We start from the raw sequence: 26,237 nt of genomic DNA on the forward strand, positions 1-26,237 counted from the left end.
TTAACAGTTTTGTCACTTACTTCTCTTTTACAGCTTCACTATGTTCACAGTAGCCCTGGTGGGTCAGGGTCTGCTAATCCACCAGTAGTCAGCACAGTTTATGCCTATATTGGCACACCACCAGCCCAACGCCAGCTCTCCTCATTGGTTTGGCGTCTGGGACCAACACATTTCCTAGAGGAGGTCTTGCCTCTTTCAAGTGTTAGCACCATTTATGAGCTGGGACCAAATTATGTTGGAAGCTTTCAAGCAGTGTACATCCCATGTAAGTACATCTAAATTTGTTGTAAATGATTTTAGAGAGGATTTTCTCTTTCAGACTTCTTAAATTCTTAATCTACCCTGTGAAAAAAGGAAGTTCCCCCTTTACGTAGTATTTGGAATAGGTGAGATGTTACAGAAAAAGATGTTGCTGTGAACCAAACCTTGAAGAGCTCAGAGATATTGCAGACTTGTAATTGCATATAGTGCCTAAACATAGCTCAGCTGAGAATGAAATTACATTGGACAAAATGTCATGAATACAAAATTATTGATGAATTATTATAAACAAGGGAGAATGGGTCATTGATTCTCTTTGCCCTTCTGCCTTCCACTGGGTCTTCTGCTCCCTCTCCTACGTCAGCTGTGGATCTCACTCTCCTTTCCTGTGGTGTTTCTCTGAGCAGAGCTTTTTGTTGTGTTGTTGCAGACCAAGCCATAGATAACTAGTAAACAGCAATGTTATTTGTCTAATTCCATGGCTTGATCACAGCTGTTCGTATTCCCATTCTAGGGAGTTTTGTAAGGCCAGGCTATGGTAGCAGATTTTCCTTCTTTGTTGGGTAAGTGGAGTAGTCTTAACAGCTCTTTCGAGTCAGAAAGGAAAAAGGGAGATGGCTTGACTCGGGTACCCATCTTGAATGAATGATGAGGAGGAAGCCAGAGTTGGTACTGTCTGTCAGAGGCAGCAGGCTAGCCCTTAAGAAAGAATATAATTTACCTTTGAATAGGAACGAAAATGTGTTATTTTTAAAAGTAGAGAGCATATTACAGAAGTTCTGTGTCTTATGTGTAGGCTCATACTGTAGATTGTACTGTTTGTTTTGACTCTCTCTCTTTAGAAGGGTTATTCATTTTTATTTATTTATTCTTGGAGGTCGTTCGTTAGCATCTTACTATAATTTTACTCTAAAAGTAGTTCTGCTTTTAAAGTACATTTTTCTTATCTTAAAGGTAAAGATTCTAAATCGGAAGGAGTTAGCCCATCTCCAGTATCTTTGGTACCAGAAGAGAAAGTCTCTTTTGGTTTATATGCACTCTCAGTTTCTTCACTTACAGTTGCAAGAATAAGGAAAGTTTACAACAAATTGGATAGTAAAGCTATTGCGAAACAGGTACGTCAGAAAATATGTGGTGTTAATTTCAGAAATATCCTTGATTAAAAATTTTCTCAGAAGTGTAATTTTTGTTTTGATTTCTGTCTGACATTAGGCTCGAAGCTGCTATGTTAGAAACCATCTATGCCCAGATTCACAAAGTTATTTAGGCTTCTAATCTCTACTGAAATCAGTGGAAGTTAGACATTAAATACCTTTTGTGGACCTGATCTCTCCATTCATTTTCCACTTAGTTTTTTTTAAACCATTTTTATACCATTTTATATGCTGATAGTCTTAGATGATCCTCTCCATAATGACTATGTTGTTCCTTATTTGCCTTCTGATATATTTTTGGCTCTGTGTTGTAGAGGTGTGTAATACCCTGTGAAAATATTTAAGGGAATACTGTAGAACAACCAAGATGATAGTAATAGAAATAAACATTACTAATGGCCCGATCTTGTGAACGTACAGAAGTTAGTTATTACAATAACCCTCAAGTGCATAAATGTTACAGGGTTCTACAATAATGTCATAGAGGCTACCTCAGTTTTGATTGATTTCATTTACTGGGAACAATATGTATCTAATTTTTATTGTGAGTTTTAAAGCTGCTAATCAGTCTAACAAATGATGTTCTTAGCTAATTTAATTCATTACAACAATCTTATGGCCCTCTGAGATGAGTGAGGGCCACTCATACAGCCCACTTGCTAGCCTCAATTGCCCATCTCTGACATGCAGTCCGTCCCCCCCACTTGTTTGAAAAACCTAATAGCTCCCAAAGATTGCACTAATTCTTTCTGCTCCTAAAGAAGTTCCATGCAATCCCACAGTAGTCTGCAAACTACATTTTAGCATTACAATGGGCTCGCAAAGGTATTAAACTTAATTCCATAGGGTTTGCCCAGAATGTTTCAGAATTCTCCTTGTAGCGGCATAACGTCATTTTCAACAACAAAAAACTTCTCACTGTATCACCCTTTTTCATGGCATTTTATTCAGCTGGCTGTTTCTTCCCATGAGAATGCTACACCAGTGAAACTGCTGCACAACTCCGCAGGACATCTGAATGGACCTGCACGCACCATTGGTGCAGCTCTTATAGGATATTTGGGTGAGAGAATTTGCTGTTAATCTGTGTTTACTGCATTAAATATTTTTGATTTTGCAGTAAATAAAAAAAGGTTTAGAAGGTGGTTATTATTAAGTATCCATGAAATAAGGGCTGACTACATTACCTTTTATTAGTATAGTACATTTATTTTATTAATGTTTCTTTGCTAAATGTTTGCCGTTTAAAAACACACAAAGACTTTCCACAATACCTGTGGTTTCCTTAAACAAATTAAATAACTTAAGCACAAGTTTTCCCCCTTTTTATGAGCTTAATAGAATTCATCAACTTTGTTTTGTTTTAATGAAACTGATAAGAAAATATGTCAGTCTTGTAATTTTTATGAATCCTGTAGAAAAAGCAAGATAGGTCTTAATTATTTCATTTTTACTGCCTTATGCTTAGGAGTAAGAACATTTGTCCCGAAGCCCGTTGCCACTACATTACAATACATTGGTGGAGCTGCTGCTATTCTGGGTCTGGTAGCCATGGCGTCAGATGTAGAAGGACTGTATGCAGCTGTGAAGGCCTTGGTGTGTGTAGTAAAGAGCAACCCACTAGCCAGCAAAGAAATGGAAAGAATCAAAGGTTATCAGGTATGTAAGAAGTCAGACACAACAGTCTACATAGGTTGAACTTCTGTGCTACATGACACTCTTGCATTTCAGTATGCTTAAAATTGCTTTTTATTAATTATATTTTGTGTAGCTATTTTAAGCTTATCTTACTATTCAATGGTTATATAAATAAGGGCTTTTGGATGTTTTGGTTTTAAAGATAAAGGAAAGAGTTCTACATCAGTTATGTTGCTTACACGTTGCCATGCTGAAGTTGAATTTTTAAAAACAAAAGAGCAAGTTTCTTCTTTGATTGCAAGTAACACTGTGGTGTGCATTTGTGCTATATGGTTAGAGCTAGATAAATTGTAAGCAGTGTCCCTTGCTCTGCATGTATGCCCTGGCTCACCTCATGCCTTGGACTGAGGAGATAAAAGGTAGGGCTGACCCACCACCTCTCCCCATATCCTTTTCATCAGCACATGGAGTGGTCAGAACTTTCAATGTCCAAAGCTTCCATTTTCTTCTTTATCTGTGAAAATATATTTAGAGATCTGTAAATCATTTACGTTCTAGAATTTTAATATTTTTATCTGATTAGTTTGTGTTTTAAAGCTGTTAAATCACACCCTTCATCCTGGGGAACACATCCCCTCCTGCCCCGCCCCAGTTGGGTATTGTCCTGTGCTCAGGACTCCAGGCTTCAAAATTTATATTTCCTGTCCACAATGTTTCTCTTTTAGCAATGTCTACCAGTGTTGCTTGCACTGACTCTGGGAAGCCCATGTCATGGCAGTGCGCAGTTCTTTTCCATTTGTTTCCCATCTATACCCAGGGAGATGGGAACTTGGCCAGATCAAGCACCTAAGAGAAGAGGACATGAGTCTGTAGTCACACCCAGGCTAGGGGTACATGTTCTTTGGGGGTCTTTTTCAACATCTGGAGTGCAATTATGGACAAATAGGTACTCAGCATTGTCCACTCCAGCAATATGATAGCCCCTTTCCCCACCTCCCAATTCAGGGGCCATTCTCATAAGATCATTCTCAAATGTGGCAGAATCTATTCTTTAGAAAGGAGTGATGGAGCAGGTTACTTTTCAGTAACAACTGACTGATCTTTACGTGACACATTTCCTATTGCAAAAAGAGAGGTGGCTGGAGACCCGTAGTTGACCTCACCATGCCATGCACTGCATTTGCAAAGTCGAGTATCCCATGTTCATATTGGCATCTTTGATTCCATTCATGGAAATAGATGTGGTTTTCAGCTCTTTATGAAGGAGGCCTGTTTTTCTGTGGGCATTCATCCCACTCACTGACAATTTCTCAGGTTAATAGTTGGTTCCAACCACTTTCAGTACAGAGAGTTCCCCCTTCCCCCAATCACTACTGCCCCAGGGTCCTTTGTTGTAACAGTCTGTGTCAGACACCATAGTTTCACCATCTTCTCCTTAGTTGACAATTGGTTCCTTCTCTTGAGGTCAAACGGCAAGAGACCCAGGCGTCAACTGCAAATGTACTTCAACTCCTTCTCTCAGGAATCCCTGTGAAAGTCAAAAAAATAGTCCTCGTCCCTATAGAGACTTTAAATTTCTTTGGGGCATCCTCAAATTCTGTCATGCCGAGGGCCTACTTGCCAAGAATTTGCAACACTACCCTTCATTGTCTACAATGCGGCAAACTGTGTACTTGCCAACCTTGACAATCCATGAGCACCAAAGTGAAATCAGAATATGCTGGTAGAGTCTCTCAATAGACACCTTTTAGTCATTTCTGAGTGGGAGCTTGACACTCTGTGGTGAACAACAGGGATCTGTTTGTCTCCCAAGCAAATAATAATTGTAACATATACTGTTTCAGAAGAGCCCGGTGTCACCATTCACAGGGTGATGCTCTACTTCTTCCATGGTCAGATCATCTGAACCATGCCTCTCCTCCATTTCCACTCTTCAGATTTTGTGTATGATTCAGCAGGACCAGATAATTTTGGTTCCTGACTCTCCTTCATGTCACCTCAAGCACTGATAGTCATTCTTAAATTTCCCAGTCTACTGACTCAGGGGAATAACAAGATCAGGCATTCCAAGCCATGGCTGCTACAGCTGAACCTGATTTTTGAATGGGGATTGTTCTTAAAGCAATCATGTTCTCAAGCTGTACAGAAAATTTTTTTTAATAGTAGGAAGGGTTCCAGTAGGAATCAAAGTACAAGCATTTTCTCTCTGGGTGAAGTTTCCCAGACCCCACAGATACTCTTCTCCTTCTGGACTATGTTCTTTTGTTGAAATGAGCAGGTTGGTCTGTCAGTTTCTTATGCGTCCCCTGTACCAGTGTTTCTTAAACTGTGTGCCACAAACACTGGTGTTCTGTGAACAGCTCACAAGTGTGCCTCAAGCATTTGGTAGAATACACTAATGATACATCTTTTCTGTTACTAAGACCCGATACAATGTTACTTCTTCATTGCTATGATACCTGATTAAATTACTTAATTTTGGTTTTGCTGTATATGTGGCTGTTTGGGGTTTTTTTTTTTTGGTCAGACAACTTTATTTTTTTTTTGAAGAAAATTTTCAAAGGTATTCTAAATAAAAAACATTATTGTTTGGTGTTCTGAGACTCTTGTTTGGTGTTCTGTAGTCTCAGAAAGTTAAGAAATAGTGCCCTAGAGAGTAATCAGCACATACCATCTGCTGTGATGGGGCTGTTTGATCTTTGCAATGCTCTTGAACAGCAGATGCTGAAAAGGCTTAATCAGAAAAAAACCTACTTCTTAATGAAACTTGAACATTGTTTTCTCCATATTCACTAAGCCTCCTCTTGAACAGTTTCTTGCTCCATGTCTCTCCTAATAGCTATCACCTCAGCCATTAGGGTTGGTGAGTTTCGGGTGCTGATGATGGATTCTCCTTACACTATAGTCCATAAGGACAAAGTTTCATTATATTAATACCATAAGTTCATTGCCGGAGCAGACTTAGTTTCACCTGCACTTTTTGTATTTCCTTACCTGTGTTCATCCCAAAATCTCTAACATCTTCAGAAGGAGCCTCTATTTCTTTGACATTGAGTGAGCCTTAGCTTTTTATCTTCAGAGAATAAAAACAGTCAGGAAATCCCATAGATTGTTTGTTGACATAGTAGTAGGGATCATGGTTCAGACTGTATCCTTTCAAAGAAACTTTGAACAAAAGCCAGTCAAAGATCATCTCATCAACTATTTAGTCTTCTTCACCCTTATGGGGAAATTGGTCATTCCACAATAGGTCAAGCAACATCTGTGATATTGCTTCAAGAGATGCCTTTACTTGATATTTGTAAGATAGCTAGATGGAGCTCAGTCGGCAGGTTTATAAAACACTATGGCTTTGCACAGGACTTGTCTATTGATGTGTCTTTTGAACAGCAATCCTGCACCCACCTCTGCAATCTAGAATCTCACACCTACCTCGTATTTAAGTACTACTTGTGAGTCCCTCACAGCAATTGAGGAAGACGAAGAGGAGGAGGTGGCAGCTTATTGCAACTGAAATTCTAATCTCTCTTGGTTTTCTGATGCAGTGTTTTGCTGAGGATTAATAAAGAACCATAATTCGCAGGTGCAGCAGGACGGAGTTAGTGGCAGTCCTAAAATAACAAAAAAACCAGGGTCTGTTTTATAGACTTACTAGACTAGGATTACTAAAAGGTAGGATTCAGAGCCATTCCAATTTTTGAGATGAAGTACTATTGCAAGCTGCCTTTGAATCTCCTCATATTTCCCTCCCTACTACTTAAACTTCAGATTTGAAAAGCCTTCCTAACTTTTGCCTTTAAACAGTGTTTCACTTGCCATGTTGAATCAGTGTTTTGGGAGACCTTTGTTTGAGGTGCAAAAGCCGTACAAATTCAGTGCAGAACTAGATGTGTGCTGCAGCCAGTGGAAAAGAACATTAGATATTTTAGGAGCAGGGAAATATCCCTCCAGTGCAACATGCCTGCCTTTTTCCAGTTGATCCTAATTCCATTTTCCTGATTTTTTTCATCACGCTTGACAAGCTTACAAGGTTAAAGCAAGTTTATTGGTCCTACATTTTATAAAAGCTCTTTTTTTGTTGAAATAGATTTATGATAGCCATGTCCCTCTGTTACTTCCATTGTACTTTGACAAGGTTAATATTTTCTTTTTAAAATTTTCTGAAAAATGTTTGAAATACAGAGTGACAGGAACAGTGATTTTAAAATAATGTTTGTATGTTGGTAACCTTTCTTCCCAGTTACTGGCAATGTTGCTAAAGAAGAAACGTTCCCTTTTGAACAGCCACATACTACATTTAACCTTTTCCTTGGTGGGAACTGTGGATAGTGGGCATGAAACCTCCATTATTCCAAATTCAACTGCCTTCCAGGATCTGCTGTGTGACTTTGAAGTATGTATAGCATCCCTGAAAACTAGACATATATATGATGATTAATGATACAGGGGCTTAAAATATAATACCTTGACAGTAAATCACAAGCGGGAAAAGGATTATTGCAAGAACATTATACATGTCTATCATAGAGAGTTTTGTAGACAAAATTCAGGAGCGTCTATACAAAATGTGTGTTGTCAACAGAAACTGTTGACAGCAAAGCTGTGCAGGTGCTCCGGGGGCCCTTTTGTCGATAAAGTGGATCAAAAGATCAATCTGCTTTTGTGTAGACGTAATCTGTCAACAGGTTTTGTCCAGACATCTCTTCCAACAATACCTTGTGTGAACAGATGCTTCTAGTTTAGGCATAGCCATTTCAGTACAGTGGGCAAAATGTGGATAGGTTCTGATTTACCAGTGGTGTGATTCTCATGGTAACTCTTCCTGCTGCAGTTTCTTTGCAGCTAATAAAATTATTACTGGATGCAAAAGGGAGACCTTTTTATTTTAGGAGATCCTGACATTTGCAGAACAGCAGTTTGTGATAACCTGAATTTTTTACTATAATAAAACACAAAAGGTGTGCTGAAAAATAACAATGAGATAAGATTCCAGTACAGTATCTCCAGAATCTGTCAGATCACCATTAAACTTCTTTGTGCCTGGCTTATGAAAAGAGCTCTAAGCTTACAGTTTTAAACCTATACAAGAAAGTAATTCAGAGTTACATGCTATTATTCTGTCCTTATCGTATGTTATTGTGCAAACAATAGCAAAACAAGTTATACAAGAGAATACACAGGACTGTGATCATGCACTTTTGAGTTCTGCTTTTTACCTGTGCTCTTTTTTTCTGTAGTACTTGGCTGTTGTTTTAAATGGGGAAGGCCTATTTTCAAATGTTACCTACTTAATAAGATATTCTGTCTTGATCAGATCAGCTCTTAAAGTATGGAAAGTGCCCAGTTTTCATCCCAAGGTGTCTATTTAGGTGTTAAAATACACATTTGGGAACATACTAAGGAGCCCTTATGTGACAATTGACCCTATTTGTTTCTGTAGGATTTCCTTTTAGCGAACTTTTCATGGAATTTTAGAGCTCTCATTAGTGTCAGTGAGGTGCTTTGAAACTCCATCAAGAGATATTGACGTGCATAAATACATTAAGCCTATGACTCAGTATTCAGGAATTGCAAAGTTAATTTTTTGCTTTTAAACTTTCACAAGCAATCTAAAGAAAAGACAAATGAGCTTGTGACTTTTTTTTGCTGGTTGAATTATGATAATACATACAAGGATTGTATACTCACTGATGTTCTCTTCATAATGTATCTCACCTGAATTTGAAAAAATTCAGACCTCTTACCACAGATCTCCACTTCTGGAACAGGGTCACAATAGAAACAAAAGCAACAAGGAGTCTTGTGACACCATAAAAACTAACAAGTTTATCAGGGTGAGCTGCAGCTCACTTCATCAGATGCGTGAAGTTTAAAGTTTTAATTGGCAGGGATTTATGCATCCATACAGAGATGGGAGTGTTACATCAGTGCTAATAAGGCTAATTCAATTAGGGGAAAGAAACTAGGCTAATTATTGCAAAGTGATTTAGCTTTGTGTCAATTAAAATATATTTGAAGAGTCGGGTAGAACCTGATTTGGATCACATGTACAACATTGTAAATCTAGAGTAATACCAGAGGAGACACAAAATGGGTGTAGTTAAAATCAGGATCAGGGCAACAAGGTTTTCACACAGCCTAGTTTTGCTATATCCTGATGGTATTCAACTTAACTCCCACTTTACTCTACAAAGAGAGAGAACTTTTGGTACCTTATATTCTTCTGTAGTCTTTTTTACATCTGTTTGAACTTTATTTGGGCCTGATGGCCATGTACTTTTGCTTTGAAATTATGACATACAGAAGGGATTTTAATCCACTCTTTGCCTTTTTTAAGCAGTTCGCTTGGGAATGTCTGTTTCTTGGTGTATTAAGTAGGGTGTTAATTTTTTTGTTTATGGCAAACAAGGAAAAAAGATTTGTATGCAAAATGTGTATTCTTTCTTTTAGGTCTGGCTTCACGCACCATATGAGCTTCATCTTTCGTTATTTGAGCACTTCATTGAACTTCTCACAGAGTCCAGGTATGAGTTGACACTGGACTCATAATAAGGCCTGTGGAATAACAAATTACACAGTTACACAGAAGAGGTGGTTCTTATTTATGACATTTTTTTCTCTCTTTCAGTGAAGCATCAAAGAATGCTAAATTAATGAGGGAGTTCCAGCTAATCCCCAAACTGTTGTTGACTCTTCGAGATACGTCTTTATCCCAACCCACTATTGCTGCAATTAGTAATGTGCTGAGCTTTTTGCTTCAAGGTTTCCCCAGCAGCAATGACCTGCTCAGGTAGCACATACATTTACTGACTTACTTAAATGATACCACTGCATTTGCAACAAACCTGCTAATAGTAATCATACCATGGTGACTGAAATAAAGAGTTTATGTATGGAATAGTTCCAGTAGAAATGGCAGAATCAAACACAGAAAATAGTTTAAAGCCAGTGCATTGACTTGTATCTTAAGTCTAAAACAGAAATAAATGAACACTGATATGCCTTATAGCGTTTTCCAGTACGTAGGGTAGTAATGCAGGCACGTAGTGTTCCAATTCCAGTTACTACACAAGATTTTGAAATTTTCTTGGATATTGTTAAATCTGTATGTCATGTCTACTTAAATTGAGACGTTATTTTAGAGCCCATACTGACACCGTTAAAATTCAGCATTTGTCAACATTTATCACTCTTTTCTCTGAGACTTAATTCTTGCCAAAAGGTCAGATTTTCTGATAAGATAAAGTCTGGCATTTGTATGCTCTGATTAGAGGATACAGAATTGGTATGCACATCTGCAAAAATGATATGTGGATATAAAGCTGATATTCGCAAATTTGTATGGGCCAAGATCCAAAATTTGTATTCATAGCTACAAAAATGAGCCATGGATATCTGCATCCATGTGCATGGATACGGTTACCCCAGATCCATGGATTTGCAGGGTTCAAATTATGCTATTGCATATGGTTAGAGCATCGCTGTGTTTTGTGGAGGGAAGGCTGGTTGATATTTTGGTGTGGGATGTTGCTTTTTGTTGTTGTTTTTTGCCACTTGACCTCAGTATAACCAAACATTTCAGTAGGCTCAAACATTTTGCCTGGCTCCATTTTTAATGTGCAGGGCAGAATTTATTCAGATACTATAAAGCATAGCTTTCATTTTTTTACTAAATGAACAAGTTGTAATATTTAGTTCCCTGTTTCTGCCATACCTCATGACAGTCAGCTTTCCCTGTACTTCTGACAGCAGCGAGAATCTCGGTGGCATAGAATGTTGCAACAATTGAAAACTCCATGGTAGGTGGTGACTTTTACCACAGAGACTTGTCATCAAAATAAGAGAAGAGAAAGAAAATAAGATTTAAAAAAAAGAAATATTATATATTACCTGCAGTTATAGGTAGGTAAATCCAGTTTCAACTGTGGGCTTCATTCAAGTGGGGGCAGCTCAGGAAATGCATGTGGTGTCAGTAGCGGAAGCACTCGGAGCTGCAGGTGACTCCTTAAAGAGCTGCAGGTTGCCACCTCCTGATCTTGGGGAATGCCACTATGTCTGAGCAGTGATTGTCGCCTATGCCATCTAACATTCCTTTTGGTCTGGCTCTGGAGGTATTTATAAATTTCCTTTCTTAAAACAGCATTTTCAATGTCTTTTACCTAGTAAGTAAGTACACTACACTAGCAAGCTCAAATGGGTCAAAGTGACTGCATTCTGGTATGCATATCAGTTGACCACCAGTATTAAATTAGGCAAACTTTGTCTTTAAAAGTGACTGGATAAACAATTTTGGTATAACTTCCTTTTTCTAGTATTATTATTCTGTTGGATTTTAATCTATCAAGAATTCACATCAATCACTCACAGAAATACATGTTGTAATTTTCTATCCGTATAGGTTTGGACAGGTCATCTCTTCTACACTGCCTACATTTGCAGTCTGTGAGAAGTTTGTTGTCATGGAAATAAACAATGAAGAAAAGCTTGATACTGGTAAGTAGCTTTCCATCTTTGAGAAATAATCATCCAGGATGCATTCTGTATGCTTAAATACCCTTGAACGGTTGCTGATGATGATGTCTACATTTTAATTTTTTGTGTACTTGACTTGAGCTTAAAGTTTTAAATGTCGTGTGCAAAAATAGTACCTAAGTTTGTGTCAAGAATCAGAGAGGTAGCCATGTTAGTCTGTATCTTCAAAAACAACAAGAAATCCTGTGGGACCTTATAGATGAACAGATATTTTGGAGCATGAGCACTCATCGGCAAAGACCCACTTCATCAGGTGCATGAGTCATGTCTCACGCATCTGACGAAGCGGGTCTTTGCCCACGAAAACTTATGCTCCAAGATATCTGTTACTCTAAGCTTGTATCTGCTCTCATTTTGTTTTCCCTCACTTAACACTATATTTTCTTTCTACATCCTTCCACTCACTTCTTCAAAACAGCTGGGATTCTCCATCTCTTAAATGAGAGAGAAATGACTGGAGCTATCCTCCAAATGCGGCATCTCTCTCACTCAATAAAAACAAGTGAAAGCATCAATTAGTGTGGTCTGATGTTTTATGCAAAATAAATAAATAATGTGGTCTCCTCTGGAAATGAACATTCAAAATTTCTGTGAAACTCCTGTCCCATCGTTAGTACTGTCTCATTACTGATAGATCATTAGTAACTGTAATTGAAAGCTGCTATTACAACAGTAGAACTATAGTAGACTCTTCAATGGAGGTGGTATCAGAGAATGTGTATTGTACTTCTGTCTCTGAATTTTGTTTTTCTTCCCCCCTTATTTAAAGGAATTTGCTTTTAGTTGTTTAAAGAAGATCCTTTGTTTAGTGGTACAGGAATTCTTTGTGTATTGAGTGAGATGGTACTGGGCATATTTCTCTTCCCTGTATCCAGCTAATAAATTGCAGTAAAAGCAAAATAAATATGTAAATATCTTCCTAGCATTATTTTTAAAGAAAGCGTTTTCTGTAGCTGACACAAGAATATTACATGAGTCCGATAGTGGAGAAATTGAGATAATGAATCAGCGAACAAGAAGATCCTAAACTGAATTCTTTCTAAGCTGTGTGGCTACACAGAAGACTATCAAGGGCCAGGCAGGCAGGGAGAAGGTCTCCAGCTCATCAATAGCCTCCCTGGAGCTGTTGTGGTCTGGGAGAGGTGCTCATCCCCTTGGCTTGGCCTGGAGCAGCTGTGGGTAGGGAGAAGTTCTGCTACCCAATCTAGGTGTGGAGTTGCCACAGCTGGAGAAATGCACCCAGCCCGGCCTTGCTGGACATGCCTTGGCAGGGGAGAGTTGTCTCACCCCTGGCTTCGCCCAGCCCTTCCTGCCCCCACCAGAGCTTCCAGGTCTGTGGAGGGGTGCCTCTCACCAGGCCCCGAACTACTGCAGCAAGAGAGGGCTGGGAGGGAGTTCTCTCTCCCTTCTGCAACCCTTATCCACAGTTCTACCCCAGACCCAGATTCTTGCACCGGAGCCCACACACCCTCACCCTTTGCCCTAGGCTTCTCTCACGCTTTAAACCTCTCAGCCCCTACCCTGCTACACATCATATCCCTGTTCATGCACGTAACAAAATTCATTCGACAGATGGACGTGACACTTAGGCTGCGTCTACACGTGCACGCTACTTCGAAGTAGCGGCAGTAACTTCGAAATAGCGCCCGTCACGTCTACACGTGTTGGGCGCTATTTCGAAGTTGAAATCGACGTTAGGCGGCGAGACGTTGAAGTCGCTAACCCCATGAGCAGATGGGAATAGCGCCCTACTTCGACGTTCAACATCGAAGTAGGGACGTGTAGACGATCCGCGTCCCGCAACATCGAAATAGCGGGGTCCTCCATGGCGGCCATCAGCTGGGGGGTTGAGAGATACTCTCTCTCCAGCCCTTGCGGGGCTCTGTGGTCACCGTGGGCAGCAGCCCTTAGCCCAGGGCTTCTGGCTGCTGCTGCTGCAGCTGGGGGTCCGTGCTGCATATACAGGGTCTGCAACTAGTTGTTGGCTCTGTGTATCTTGCACTGTTTAATGAAAGTGTGTCTGGGAGGGGCCCTTTAAGGGAGCGACTTGCTGTTGAGTCCGCCCCGTGACCCTGTCTGCAGCTGTGCCTGGCTCCCTTATTTCGATGTGTGCTACTTTGGCGTGTAGACGTTCCCTCGCTGTGCCTATTTCGATGTTGGGCTGAGCAACGTCGAAGTTGAACATCGACGTTGCCAGCCCTGGAGGACGTGTAGACGTTATTCATCGAAATAGCCTATTTCGATGTCGCAACATCGAAATAAGCTATTTCGAAGTTGGGTGCACGTGTAGACGTAGCCTTAGAGGGATTACTGAACCTTAAGTCCACTATTACAGTTTGGTCCATTCAGACAAAATGTTTGAGAAACATTTTTGCAATCAACGCCCCCTCTTCTTTCTGTGACCTTCCATGCACTCATAGTCTCTTAGCCTCCCACCATCTTCCCTCAAAAGATGCTTTTCCTGCAGAATGTAAAAACTTGATGTTAGTCTATGTCTAAATGCACAGATTCACAAGCTAGAGTAAAAGGAGGTACAGTAGAAAGAAAGACATATATTGCATATTGTAAGGGTTTTTGTGTTTGTATTGTGCTTGTCACTTCGATTGTAAACTTCTTGGGAAATTCTTTTTTATTTGCACAGCACCGCACATGTTGTTGGGTCTGTAAGACTAACAGTCCTTTAAGAAGTTTGTACTTTCAATATCTCTGCCTACCCTGTGCAGAAGAATGGAACTTTTTTTGTTCTCAGTGGTGCCATTTTGCAACTTTGATGCATCCAATGTCATAGTGTGCGAATAAGATAAGATATGGAAGTGGCTGTCCTGATATACTTGGAATCAGTGCCTAAAAGAAAATGAAATTAATTTTATTCTTTCCTTATTTTGCAAGAGTGGGTTTGTTGTCCATTGCATGATAAGGAACATATTATTCAGTTCAGTGAAACTCAGTAAGGACAAATACAAAGTACAGTGCATGAAAAGGAATAAATTGGGTATGTACAAAATGGGCAATGACTGCTTAAGGAGTACTCCAGAAAGGGATCTTGGGCTCATAGTGGATCACAAGCTAAATACAAGTGGTTAGCGTGACAGTCTTGGGGGGTGGGAGGGGACATCATTCTGGGACGTATTAGCAGCAGTGTTATAAGCAAGACATGAGAAGTAACTTTTCTGCTCTATTCCACTCTGATCAGGCCTCAACTGGAGTGTTTTATCCAGTTCTTGGCAGTGCATTGTTCAGTGAGCGAAATGAGCTCTCATAATGAGAAGTGGACTGAGACCAGGCATATAGTGAATACAGCAAGCTTTATTAGTTAATTCTGTTTTTCTTAAGTTTTTAATGGGACCCTGGGGAGGAGAAGACGAGGGCAAGAGAGGGGAGAGAGAGAGAGAGGGTTTCTTAGTGTGCTCTAGCCACCCAACCTGACACATTGACAAGGGGTAGAAGGGAATACTTACGAGGCAGATACCAAACCGCAAAGGGCGAGCAGAGCCCACACCAACACCTGGCTGAGAGGGTCCGGAGTCTTGGTGGAAGGGACAAGTGACTCAGGCCAGCCGATAGGCTTGTTAATTTCATCAGGTCTCCAATTTGGAGAGAGGAGAAGCCAGCTATTATAGGGGTTTGGACACGGAAGCAACCATTTGAGCCAATTAGCTTGCTGGGACAGTCCAGTGCCCGTTTTTTGGGACCAGACAAGGGGTGCAGATGGCCCCGACAGTCTGTGGTTTAGACTGTCTTCCTGGTTTTTAGAGGTTTTCTTAGTACACCAGGTTGTGGTTTGGACTGTTTTCCTGTTCTTTGGGTATTTGTCAATGCATGCTTAGCACATTGGACTTTGACCGGATCATGAGGTCTATTTTTACATACAGTCCATGCAGGGAGTGTGGGCATGTCTGTACCTGTGGGGGGGCTATCAATGCCTACACACATTAAGGAAATATGTGAATAAATATGAATAAGTCCAGAGAAGAGCAACAAAAATGATTAAATGTCTAGAAAACATGACCTATGAGTAGGGTATTGGGGCTAGTAGATTTTGTGGGGCTGTCTAGGCTATGGGATGTGGCCAAAATGGGGTGTTCAGGGAACTGGAAGGGCACTGTGGGTTTAGGCAGGAGGGTGGTGAATGTGGGAGGGTGTGATGGATCCGACAGTGGGGTGCAGATTCTGTGATGAGGCTTGTATGGGGCAATTGGAGTTCAGGAGTGGGTTCAAGGTTGGAGTGTGGGGTCTGAGAGGAAGCTCATGGCTGGAGTGTGTGGGGTCTGTGTGTAGGCTGCCTACCCTGGGGTAGCTTCCCTTTGGTGGTAGCAGGGGTGAAAGTAGGTGGTTCAGCACAGTCTGTGGGGGCTCTGTGCTCACTCAGAGGCACAGCCCAACACAGGTCCCATTGGTTGCAATTGCCAGGGACTGAGCTTTCCCTGCTGTTGGCTGGGATGTGGTTTCAGCCCAGCAGGGGAAATGGCAGTGTGCAAAGCCTTCTGCCCCTCTCCTTTACTATGTAGGGCCGGATTACACACGGACGTTACTGCCTGGAGCCCAGAGCCCCAGGCTAAGGGGGCCTCATAAAAAGATCTTTATTTTTGGCAGCCCAGGCATCTTTTCTTGTGGGGGCTCCCTTTAGTCCAGGTCCCTGAACAACAGTCCCTAAACCCCTTTCTTAATCTGGCCCTGTCTGTGAGGGTAGATTGAAAAAACTGGATTGGTTTGGTCTGGAATAGAGAAAACTGAGAAGTTTTCAAGGGTGTTGAAGGTTGTTACAAGAAGGAGCGAGAAAAATTATTTTCCTTGAACTCTGAAGTTGGGGAAGAAGTAATGGGCTTGAACTGCGGCAAGGGAGCTGTAGGTTGGACATTAGGAAAACCTTTTTGTCAATTGCCTAGGTTGGGAGTGATGGAGATTTCACAGAGCAGGTTAGACAAATCTCCAGTGATGGAGATTTCACAGAGCCGGTTAGACAAACTCTTGTCAGGAATGGTCTTAGATAATACTTAATCCTGACATGAGTGGGACTGGACTAAACGAACTCTCAAGGTCCCTTCCAGTCATGTGATTCTATGATTCTTTATATCCGAATTGACCGCATTTTGATTATATTGTTGTTCAACCTGCTTTTGATGGTAGATTTCATTATTTTAGAGTGCACTTGCTTAGAAATCTTAAAAGTTATATGCTTCATATTTCACTTAATTCCCATATTTTTTATTTAGGAACTGAGGATGATTTTGGAGGCCTTGTTTCTGCCAATCTTATTCTTCTGCGGAACAGACTTTTAGATATCCTTCTCAAACTTTTGTACACGTCTAAAGAAAAGACGAGTGTTAACTTGCAGTAAGTACAAATAATTCCGCTGCTGGAAAGGAAGAAAGTGATTAACAGTGAGTGTAACTTTTGATAATAGGCAAAGTGGGAGAAAGTTTGCTGAAGCGTGCTCTGATCACTAGTTATACTGAGATAAATCCGGGGAACTCCGTGAACTTATTCTTAGTTTACACAGGTGTCATTGAAATCATGATTTTGCTTTGGCTACACTGGAGGAAAAAAAAGTCGGATTTGTAATTCCTCAACCATGTAGTTTCAACTGTGGTGGCAACAGTGGTAGCACAGGATGCAAGTGTTTTTACTGTTTCATCTAATAATAGTCTGCATCCCCCAAAATCAGCCTTTAATTGTGTTTAGACAGTAGGATGGTAAAAATAGCCACCCAGTCTGAGCTACGAAGTTCACTGTTATGAATACCTCATAGTGTAGCTGCACCAGGGAAGAATTATGTGGACACTTCCTAAGAAAAACAAAAGTTTTGCATTTATTTCATGAACTAACAAATTAATGATTATATCTGTTCATTTTTAAAGGCCAGGGCAAGGAGGCCGGAGGTCTTCAGATGTGCTGTGTTTTATTAGCCCTTAATTTAGACAAAACCAAGTTCAGAATTTCCTAATGGTCTCCTTAATTCTTTTTTGATAACTTTTATGTAACAACTTCATATGCAATCATAGAGAACATGTAAAATATATTAAATGCCATTCCTGTTCACAGCACGAGGAACAATCAAATTCCAGAAAACTTAAAAATTTAAATGTCAACCTCAGTGTATAAATGTTCTCACTAACTTCATTAAAATATTAAAATATATAAAATTTCCCATGAAGAGCAGTGAATTTACAGTTAATGAAACAACACTCATGTTTGACTCTTCTGTTTTAAATGATTCTAGCAGTCACTCTGTGGCTGCTTAGAGCGCTTGATATATTTGTGTGGATTACATAACACTGTAGCTTTTAGGCAATACATATCTAAGATCAAATATAATCTGGGTATTCCACAAAGAAGGCTTCTCAAATATATCCCAAATACGTATATGATGTATATATTCTACACTTTTTCTGACACTTTCCTTCTGCCTGTGCATAGGACACAGATTTGATGCTTTTCAGTGTTTTTGAATAGCATCTTTATAACCAGATAACATGTAAATTACTGAAATAAGAAAAATGTATTGGGTAGAAGTTCCTCACAAATTCCACATCCCAGTTTTTAGAGTAATCTGAGAGCAAATTTTAAGTCTCAATGACTGTTCTCATTCCTTCATCCCATTGAACCAAATAAAGATAATTCTATAGTAGTTGTAGTTTCAGAGGGATGGTTGTGTTAGTCTGTAACTTCACAAATAATAAGCAGTCCTGTGGCACCTTAGAGACAAATAAATTTATTAGGTCATGAGCTTTTGTGGGTAAAACCTACTTCTGATGAAAAATGGAAACAAAAAAAACAGAAACATTTATATAGCAGAGGGTGGTGGGGGAAGGTTATCTGTCACTAGTAGGACTAGTTCATGAAACAAATTAAGTAGGATGTTCTTGGTGTTATAATGATGCCTGCTAAAGGAATCTGACTGACAGTTCCTTTTTCCGTAGCGGGTAGCACTGAGAAGCCAGTCCAATGCGTAGAATGATTTTAATTTTCTCTGATGTTCTTGTCTGAATTTGTTGGTATGGAAACTTTGATTCTTGCCCAAGTTATGCATCGGAAAAAATCTTGAAATATTTTACCCTTTTTTTTTTTTTTTTTATTAGGGCATGTGAAGAACTGGTCAGGACCCTGGGTTTTGATTGGATTATGTTGTTTATGGAAGAACATCTGCACTCTACCACAGTAACTGCAGCCATGAGAATTCTTGTGGTCCTGCTAAGTAATCAGTCTATTCTCATCAAGTTTAAAGAAGGACTCTGCGGTGGAGGCTGGCTTGATCAAACAGATTCTGTGTTGACAAATAAAATTGGCACTGTGCTAGGTATGAATTTTTAATTACAATGATTCAAGGGTGTGTCTTTCAGTATTTTTACTGTCTAGGAATTGCTTGTTACTATTACAAAATTTGTTAGAACATAAAGTGTTATCAAATAGTTTTCAAAATTAAAAGGTTTATTGCCTTGATTTTCCTTGGTTGCTCCATCCATTTGTTTAGGCTAGCACAAACGGGAGTAATGGCTTATCACCTGAAATATGTACCTGTTTAGCACAAGTAAATAATCAGAGCATCTAGACCACTGATTGCACTGCTGCCGTTACACTCAGTATAGCTTGTTAACTTGACCATAGCTACCAGAAGTATTTCTCCTCAAGCTGGGAATCACACCTCAGCTTGAAGTAGAGACAAACTGTACATATCAACCAAAAGATGTGTACCTGTCCTGTCTGATGAGTCTGTATATAATTATGATGTCTTACTTGGTAGCATCTAAGTGTATATTCTATCCAGCATGGCTCTTTCTCCCAACCTGATGAAGAGTGAGTTTCTCAAACATTTACCTCTTTTAAGGTGTGATTCCAGAGCACGTTGCAATTAAATGGGAGAATCTACTAACTTCAGTGGATTGGGATCAGGCCCTTACTTTGTCAGCCCCAACAGCATTTCAGGCAGTACCTTTTATGCAAATCATCCTGCAATCATGTCACTGTATAATAAAATGTCTTATTCCACTCTAAGGAACTTGTGCTCATCATTTTTTGACTAAAGAAAGATATGAAGTTTTATTAAAAGCATATTTTTAAATGTTCATTTATAGTGCTTTTCTTCAAGCTACAAATTGGAATATAAATTTTGCACATTTCGGTGAAATTTAAAAGCCAGGTCATACCACTCTGTAATTCTCAACAGACTATTTTATGTGAAAAATAACTATTCCTTTCAAAAAATAATAGCATGGATTCTCTGTGTTTACATTTACTTCCATAATGTTTCCCTCAGGATAGTAAACTGTGAAGACAATTACAATTTTCAGATATTAATAAAAGAATGATGAGGTAGAAGAACATTCTGAAAAATAAGAGTTATCTGAAATTACATTGTGTACCCTTTTGTTAGCACTGATGTCATACCATTTGGGTAATCTTTAATCATAATGGGCTCATCTACACTGCCTCCCTACTTCGAAGGGAGCCTAGAGTTTATTAATGAAGTGCTGCGGCACATTTTGCGGAGTAAAGGGACTTGAAAGTACCCCGGGTACTTCGAAGTACCGACAGGTGAACCATGGCTAGATGCGACCTGGCATTTTGAAGTTTAACACTTCTAAGTTGCTGCAGGGGTGGAATTTGCATAATGAAGTGCTGCGTATGCGCCACAGCACTTCATTAATAAACTCCCAACACCCAACTTACCACCCTCCCTTTGAAGTAGGGAGGTAGTGTAGACACAGCCAATTTGTTTTATTTCTAAGGTATGAATGTTAGACATAATTTGGATTTGCATTTCTTAAGATTTCAGAACTGTTGATGCTTTACAGTGTTGACAATAGTTTGTTTAGTATTTATTCTAAATACAATTTAAAGCCAACCATGTAGCAAAAAGTTTTAATTCAGTCAGAAGTTCTGAGGACATCACTGTGGGCCCCAGAGCAAGTTTGGGAAGGGGACTCGCTCCATACCCCCAGAAAGGTCAGAGCTTTGACCTGAAGGGGCGCAGTGTGCCCCTCATCTCACAGAGCCACCTGGAGTACCCAGTGTGGCACTCTAGTTGTGATTTAAAGGGACCCAGGGCAATTGCCACTTTTGCTGCCCTGCATTGGCAGGCCTGGGGACATCACAAACAGAGACCAAACTTAAAAAGACATTTTTTGGGAGTGGGGGTTAAGTTATATCAAAGTGGACACCTAGCCAGACCATAGGTATAGAGATGCTTAAAATTATTGCTGGTTCAAAACTTCTAAAACTGCTGATAGCCGTGCATGAGATTATCATGTCTGAACCTTTCTATATTAAGACATTCAGATTCCTAATGAAATAAGATATGAAACCATTCATTTAAAGGGAAATGTGTGTGAATTTCAATCTAACTGGCCTTGCCAATGTCAGTAGAAAGCCCAAATATCTGAGTAGTCCTGGAGGCTGAACTAGCATCTCACGGTCATTTGCTGTGCTTGTCCCCTTTTTTGGTGTATATTATTTACCAGCCCTGTCCATTCAACCCTTTTCCCCATCACTGAACATTTCTGGGGTCTGGAAGGAGCTGCCCTGTATAAATTGACTCTCTTGTGGCATCTGGTAGCTTTCAGTTAACTCTGGCTCCATTTTCTAGTAGGAAATAAAGATAAATTAAGAGTATTTTAATCCTTCATCGTGAATTGGTTTGTTTAATAAAAATTAAAACCTAGTCATATATGACATATCTGGGTAAATGCCTTAAATTTCATTCATTCACATTGGCAGTCAAACTTACGCTTAACATAAGCCAACTACTTGGCATTATGATGAAACTTTTCTCCCTCTTGCCATTGGAATATAATTATATGGTGTCCTTTACAAGGGGTTTAAAGACTCTTTACTGACTCTCATCAGAGCCTAGATGGCTCACTTATTTAAAGTAGCATTATAATTCCTTTGCTCACTGAGAAACTCGTACTGTAACATCCATCTGATTTTGAGACGGTTTTATGATTGAAGTTTTTGCTGTTAATTTAATAATTGAAAAATATAAGTTGGTATTAATAGGAATGTGATATATGTATAAATTCATTTTTAATATTTACTTTTAAAGTGCTCCCTTCTGTTCTTGTATAATTGAGTAAAAAGTGATGTTATAAACAAGTCATTTACATGTTAGTATTTTTGTCTCTTTTTTTCATTTCCTTTTCTCTTAGGGTTCAATGTTGGCAGGAGTGCTGGTGGCAAATCAACTGTCAGGGAAATTAACCGGGATGCTTGTCATTTTCCAGGCTTTCCAGTTCTTCAGTCATTTCTCCCTAAGCATACTAATGTGCCTGCACTGTATTTCCTCCTCATGGCACTTTTCCTACAGCAGCCAGTCACTGAGCTGCCTGAAAACCTGCAGGTCAGTGCACCTGTCATCAGCAGCCGATGTAATCAGGGTTGCCAGGTAGGGATTATCTAGAAAGATATAAATATAATTCTGTATAATACCAAAAAGAATAATAGGTTAATTGTCCCAAAAATGATTCCATTGTCAATTTATCAGCTTGATGTTTGGGACTCCAATTGTGATAATGTGCTCTGACATACAAAAAAACTGGTGATAGTTGCTGCTATTATGTACAGGCTAGGTTGCTCATAGAGGAAAAAATTTGGAGACATTTTATAAGAAATAGCAGCTGAGTCCCAGATTCTGTGCTCAGATCGAGAGGAACTGACACTGGTGTCTGTGTGGAGTTTGCGTTGAAGTTATCAGTCCTCTGTGTTGACCCTAAAGGGTTGCCTGAAAAGGTAGTTATAGAAACAGGGTCAAAAAATGTCACAGCATTGGAAATTCTGTTAAAAAAACCCATTCTGTTTTCTAGAAAAGTTTGTTTTTTTTCTTGTTTTCCATTAAATGTTATTGGGTGTACATTCCTGGAGGAAGAAGAGAGAGGCAACAGCCTCCGAGGGTTATGTGCAGTGTTAGGATTTTAACAGGAAAAGTGATGTGTTTGTTTTTGTTTTTTTATATAAATGCTCTTTTCTAAAATGGCATCTAAATTTATGTAGAAAACCCAGTTACACTTTTCACCTTCACAGCATCCCCGACAACAAGTTCTGCAGGTTTACTCAGTGGTGTTGCGTGAAGTAGCACTTGTGGTTTATTGAACATGTCGTCTATTGATTTCATTGTGTAATCCCCGGTTCTTGTGTTATATGAAGAAATAAATAATATTTCCTCATTTCCTTTCTTCTCACCATTCATGATTTTATAGACCTTGCTCCTGTCCCCACTTAATTGTCTCTTTTCCAAACTGAAGAATCCTATTCTTTCATCTCTCTTCAAATGGAAGCTGTGCCATAGCCCTAATCAGTACACACAGTGTGTATACTTCTTCCAGTTATAATACATCTATTTTTGAGATGTGGCAACCACAACCGTATGTAATATTCATTGTCTGAGTATACCTTGGGTTATAGAGAGGGATGTTGATATTTTCTGTTTTATTATTGGTCCCTTTCTTAATGGTTCCTAATGTCAGTTAACTTTTTTGACTGATGCTGTACATTGAGCAAGTTGTTTTCAAAGAACTGTCCATGACAATGTGAAGATCTTGTCTGAGTGGCAACAGCTAATTTAGTCCCCCATCATTTTATTTATAGTTGGGATTATATTTTCCAATAATCATTAGTTTGCATTAATCAGTGTTGAATTTCATCTGGCATTTTGTTACTCAGTCACCCAGTTCTGTGAGATTCCTTTGTAACTGTTCACAGTCAGCATAAATTTAACTATCTTGAGTGATTTATTTTTTATCATTGGCAAACTGTGGCACCCTACTATTCACCCTTCTTTGCAGATTATTTCTGAGTACATTAAGCTACCTTGGTCTCAGTACAGATCCTCTGCCTGGCTACTTACTTCTCTCCGTTGTGAAAACAGACCACTCATTTGTCCTTTTGTTTACTATCTATTAACCAGTTACTGATCCATGAGAGAGCCTTCCCTCTTATTCCATGATTGCTTATCTTGCATACAAACCTTTGGTGAAGGACCAAGTGAATAGGACAGTTAGTTAAGTTTTTTAAAAAATGTATAACTTAATATCCTGGGCTGATCAGTATTTTTAAGCAACCATATAATTTCAGGAAGGGGAGCTGCTCTTCAGTTTAATTTCTCTCTTCATTTTTCTGTGGTTTTGTAATTGCGTTCTTTGAAACTTGATAGAAAAAGTCTTTTATTTTTTAAATGTGCAGCACATATTTGTTCTGTAAACTAATCAAGTAAGTTGAGATGACAGCATTAGTACAACATCCTGTTGACAGATTTTGCTTTCAGATTTGGAATAGTGTTGTGAAAAAGATGTTTGGTTCTCTCCGTTCATTAAGGAGAGGAATTGTCATATTATTCCTTTTGACAGCATGATCTTTTCATGCAATTGTTTTGAGTCTGAAGCTTGGATAAAATAAAACCTGCTTTAATTTAGTTATGTAGAAATATCAGAATAAGAGAACAAATTGCTAGTAATAGAGAGAAGTGGAAAATGAATCAAGTTGCATAGGAATAAATGTTAATTTTGGTTTTTCTTTCTTTCTTCTCTCTTATCTACAATAGTTTGATCTGGATTCTATCTGGACATTTATATTTGGAGTTCCTGCCTCCAGTGGCACTGTGGTGTCCTCAATCAACAGTGTTTGCACAGAAGCTGCCTTTTTATTATTGGGAATGCTCAGGAGCATGCTGAATTCAGTAAGTATAAAGTCCCATTGGCACTCATCTGTACAGACCTCCTTGTGTCTACTGAACCCCTAAATGCAAAAGACAGATTAGAATGGTTAGTTTTGCATTAACAGTGATGCAAGCCAGAATTATAAATCTGTCTCTTATTTTGAATTGACTATTAATAGTTTCTTGCGGAAGGAAATACATTAGATACCAGAAAATGCATTTTTTATTACTGATTCTAAACTAATCAGAAGAGCAAGTTGGGCATTCCCATCATTACTTGGGGGGTGGTACATGTATCTGTTCACATGATATCCTAGCCGTTGTCCTTACACTTCTAGCTGCAAGACCTTCAAGGAGAGACTCACACACTGGGAGAACACACTTCTCCAGGCTCAGCAATAGTTTACTAGCTTTTGACATGTTGTTGGACTGATCTCATCTGGTTGTTTTATTCCTCTTGATGTCATATTAAATGGGTAAAAAGGGGAGGTCTGTGGAAGCTGGTGGGCAGGTGAAGGGGTAGTGCCTGAGGAAGGCTAAAGAAGCCAGAATTACATAGGAAGAGAAGGGTAAAACAGGGCAAATGGGATTAAATAGACAGGAATTAACATGCACAAAAAGAGCAAATAAGCAAAGGTTAGAATAAAACTATAAAAATGAAGTAGTTTCTTTTCTTCATCTGCTTTCTCCTTTGTACATGTGCTTTGGCTGATATTAACATGGGATCTGTCTCCGTGTCTCTCAATACAGAATTTCATGCCTGTGAAATACCAAGCACACTTTTGTTGATTTGTGGATCTGGATCTTTGTAGATAAACAAGGTGTGAATGTATAAAAAAGTGTGCTGGGATTTCACCTATCCATTATAAATACGTATAATTGAACAGAAGAAACTGGTGAACTGGAAATTCCCCTCTCATTGTAGTTAGTTTTCTGTGTGAGCTAGAGTCATTATTGAGTATTTGTTATGAATAGTAGAAGTTGACAGCTGTGGAAGTTAAAGGAACTGATACAGGTCAGAGTTTCAGCTCTGATATTGGTTCCTGGCTTACGATGGCTTATTATCCTTTCCGCATTGGGTTGGACCTTAACTTGTAGTTAACTTACCAAAGAGCTAAAGGGGAGCTGTTTATCCTGCAAATTTTTAATTGAATTTATACAGATATAGAAGATACATTTTAATTACTACAAGTAAAACCTCTCACTCTGGCACACTCTCATCCAGCAACATCCGTAGTGCAACATGATTTTACTTAGCCGGATGACCACTTATCATGAGTGTGGAAAAGTTTCCTGTGGTGCCATAAAGCTTCTTTACAGTCACCAGTCCTGGATCTCAGTGTTCCGGGCTGTTGGTTAACTGTAATTTACCCCTTAATGTTTTCTAAGAGCCCACTAAGTGTTGGTACAGCTGCTAGTCAATATTGACCTCCTATGGTTCAGCAAGTTCTTTGATTCGGCACTAGAGAGGTTCAACCTGTACAGTGTGTAATATAACCCATTTCTGAAAACAGAATAAAATCTGTCATGACCCTCTTAAATTTATATTTTTCCCTATTTGGATTATAAATGCTATTTTTTCAGTGCCATAGGATATTTCTGAAAACCTCAAATTCAAAAAAACAAGTTGTATCTTAAAGTGGTGCATGAGCCATCAGATTCTGCTTAGCTGGGTATGCGAAAAGAAGGTTATTAGTTTTCCACTCGCCCTTCTGACAGTATAGTTGAGCTCTTACTGGCAGAGAAAATACATTTCTCATGGATGAAGCTACCAGAGACTTGGTCCAGGGAGTTTTGTGGGAGAGGCTTCCAAACAAGGAGGGAAAGCAGCAATAGAGATGGAAGAAGAATGCTATCACCCAAAAGTGATCCGGCATCTATTGGAAGGGTACATTTTCTCACCACCCAAGAGACTGAGCCTCATCTTGAATTTCTTTGAAAAGTGTAGTATTATTTGGGAAAGGCTATGTTAAGACTTCTGCTCTCTTATGTTAAAGTTACTATGC

General features: G+C 39.3%; 1 protein-coding gene across 3 annotated transcripts in view; it reads left to right on the plus strand.

The window, feature by feature from the left end:
* Positions 1-26,237, plus strand: part of WDFY3 (WD repeat and FYVE domain containing 3) — a 284,323-nt gene that overhangs the window by 164,607 nt on the left and 93,479 nt on the right. For 2 of the 3 annotated variants that reach the window (XM_074993680.1, XM_074993681.1), the window contains 12 exons: positions 34-265; positions 1,216-1,376; positions 2,367-2,478; positions 2,884-3,074; positions 7,294-7,446; positions 9,504-9,577; positions 9,682-9,843; positions 11,452-11,546; positions 16,799-16,919; positions 18,665-18,882; positions 21,731-21,966; positions 24,118-24,252. In XM_074993680.1, coding sequence (XP_074849781.1) covers positions 34-265; positions 1,216-1,376; positions 2,367-2,478; positions 2,884-3,074; positions 7,294-7,446; positions 9,504-9,577; positions 9,682-9,843; positions 11,452-11,546; positions 16,799-16,919; positions 18,665-18,882; positions 21,731-21,966; positions 24,118-24,252 — 1,890 coding nt within the window. The remainder of the gene's footprint in view (positions 1-33; positions 266-1,215; positions 1,377-2,366; positions 2,479-2,883; positions 3,075-7,293; positions 7,447-9,503; positions 9,578-9,681; positions 9,844-11,451; positions 11,547-16,798; positions 16,920-18,664; positions 18,883-21,730; positions 21,967-24,117; positions 24,253-26,237) is intronic. The other variant, XM_074993682.1, reaches the window with a different exon arrangement.

Source organism: Carettochelys insculpta, chromosome 4, assembly GCF_033958435.1.
Source record: "Carettochelys insculpta isolate YL-2023 chromosome 4, ASM3395843v1, whole genome shotgun sequence".
Classification (NCBI taxonomy): Eukaryota; Metazoa; Chordata; order Testudines; family Carettochelyidae; genus Carettochelys; species Carettochelys insculpta.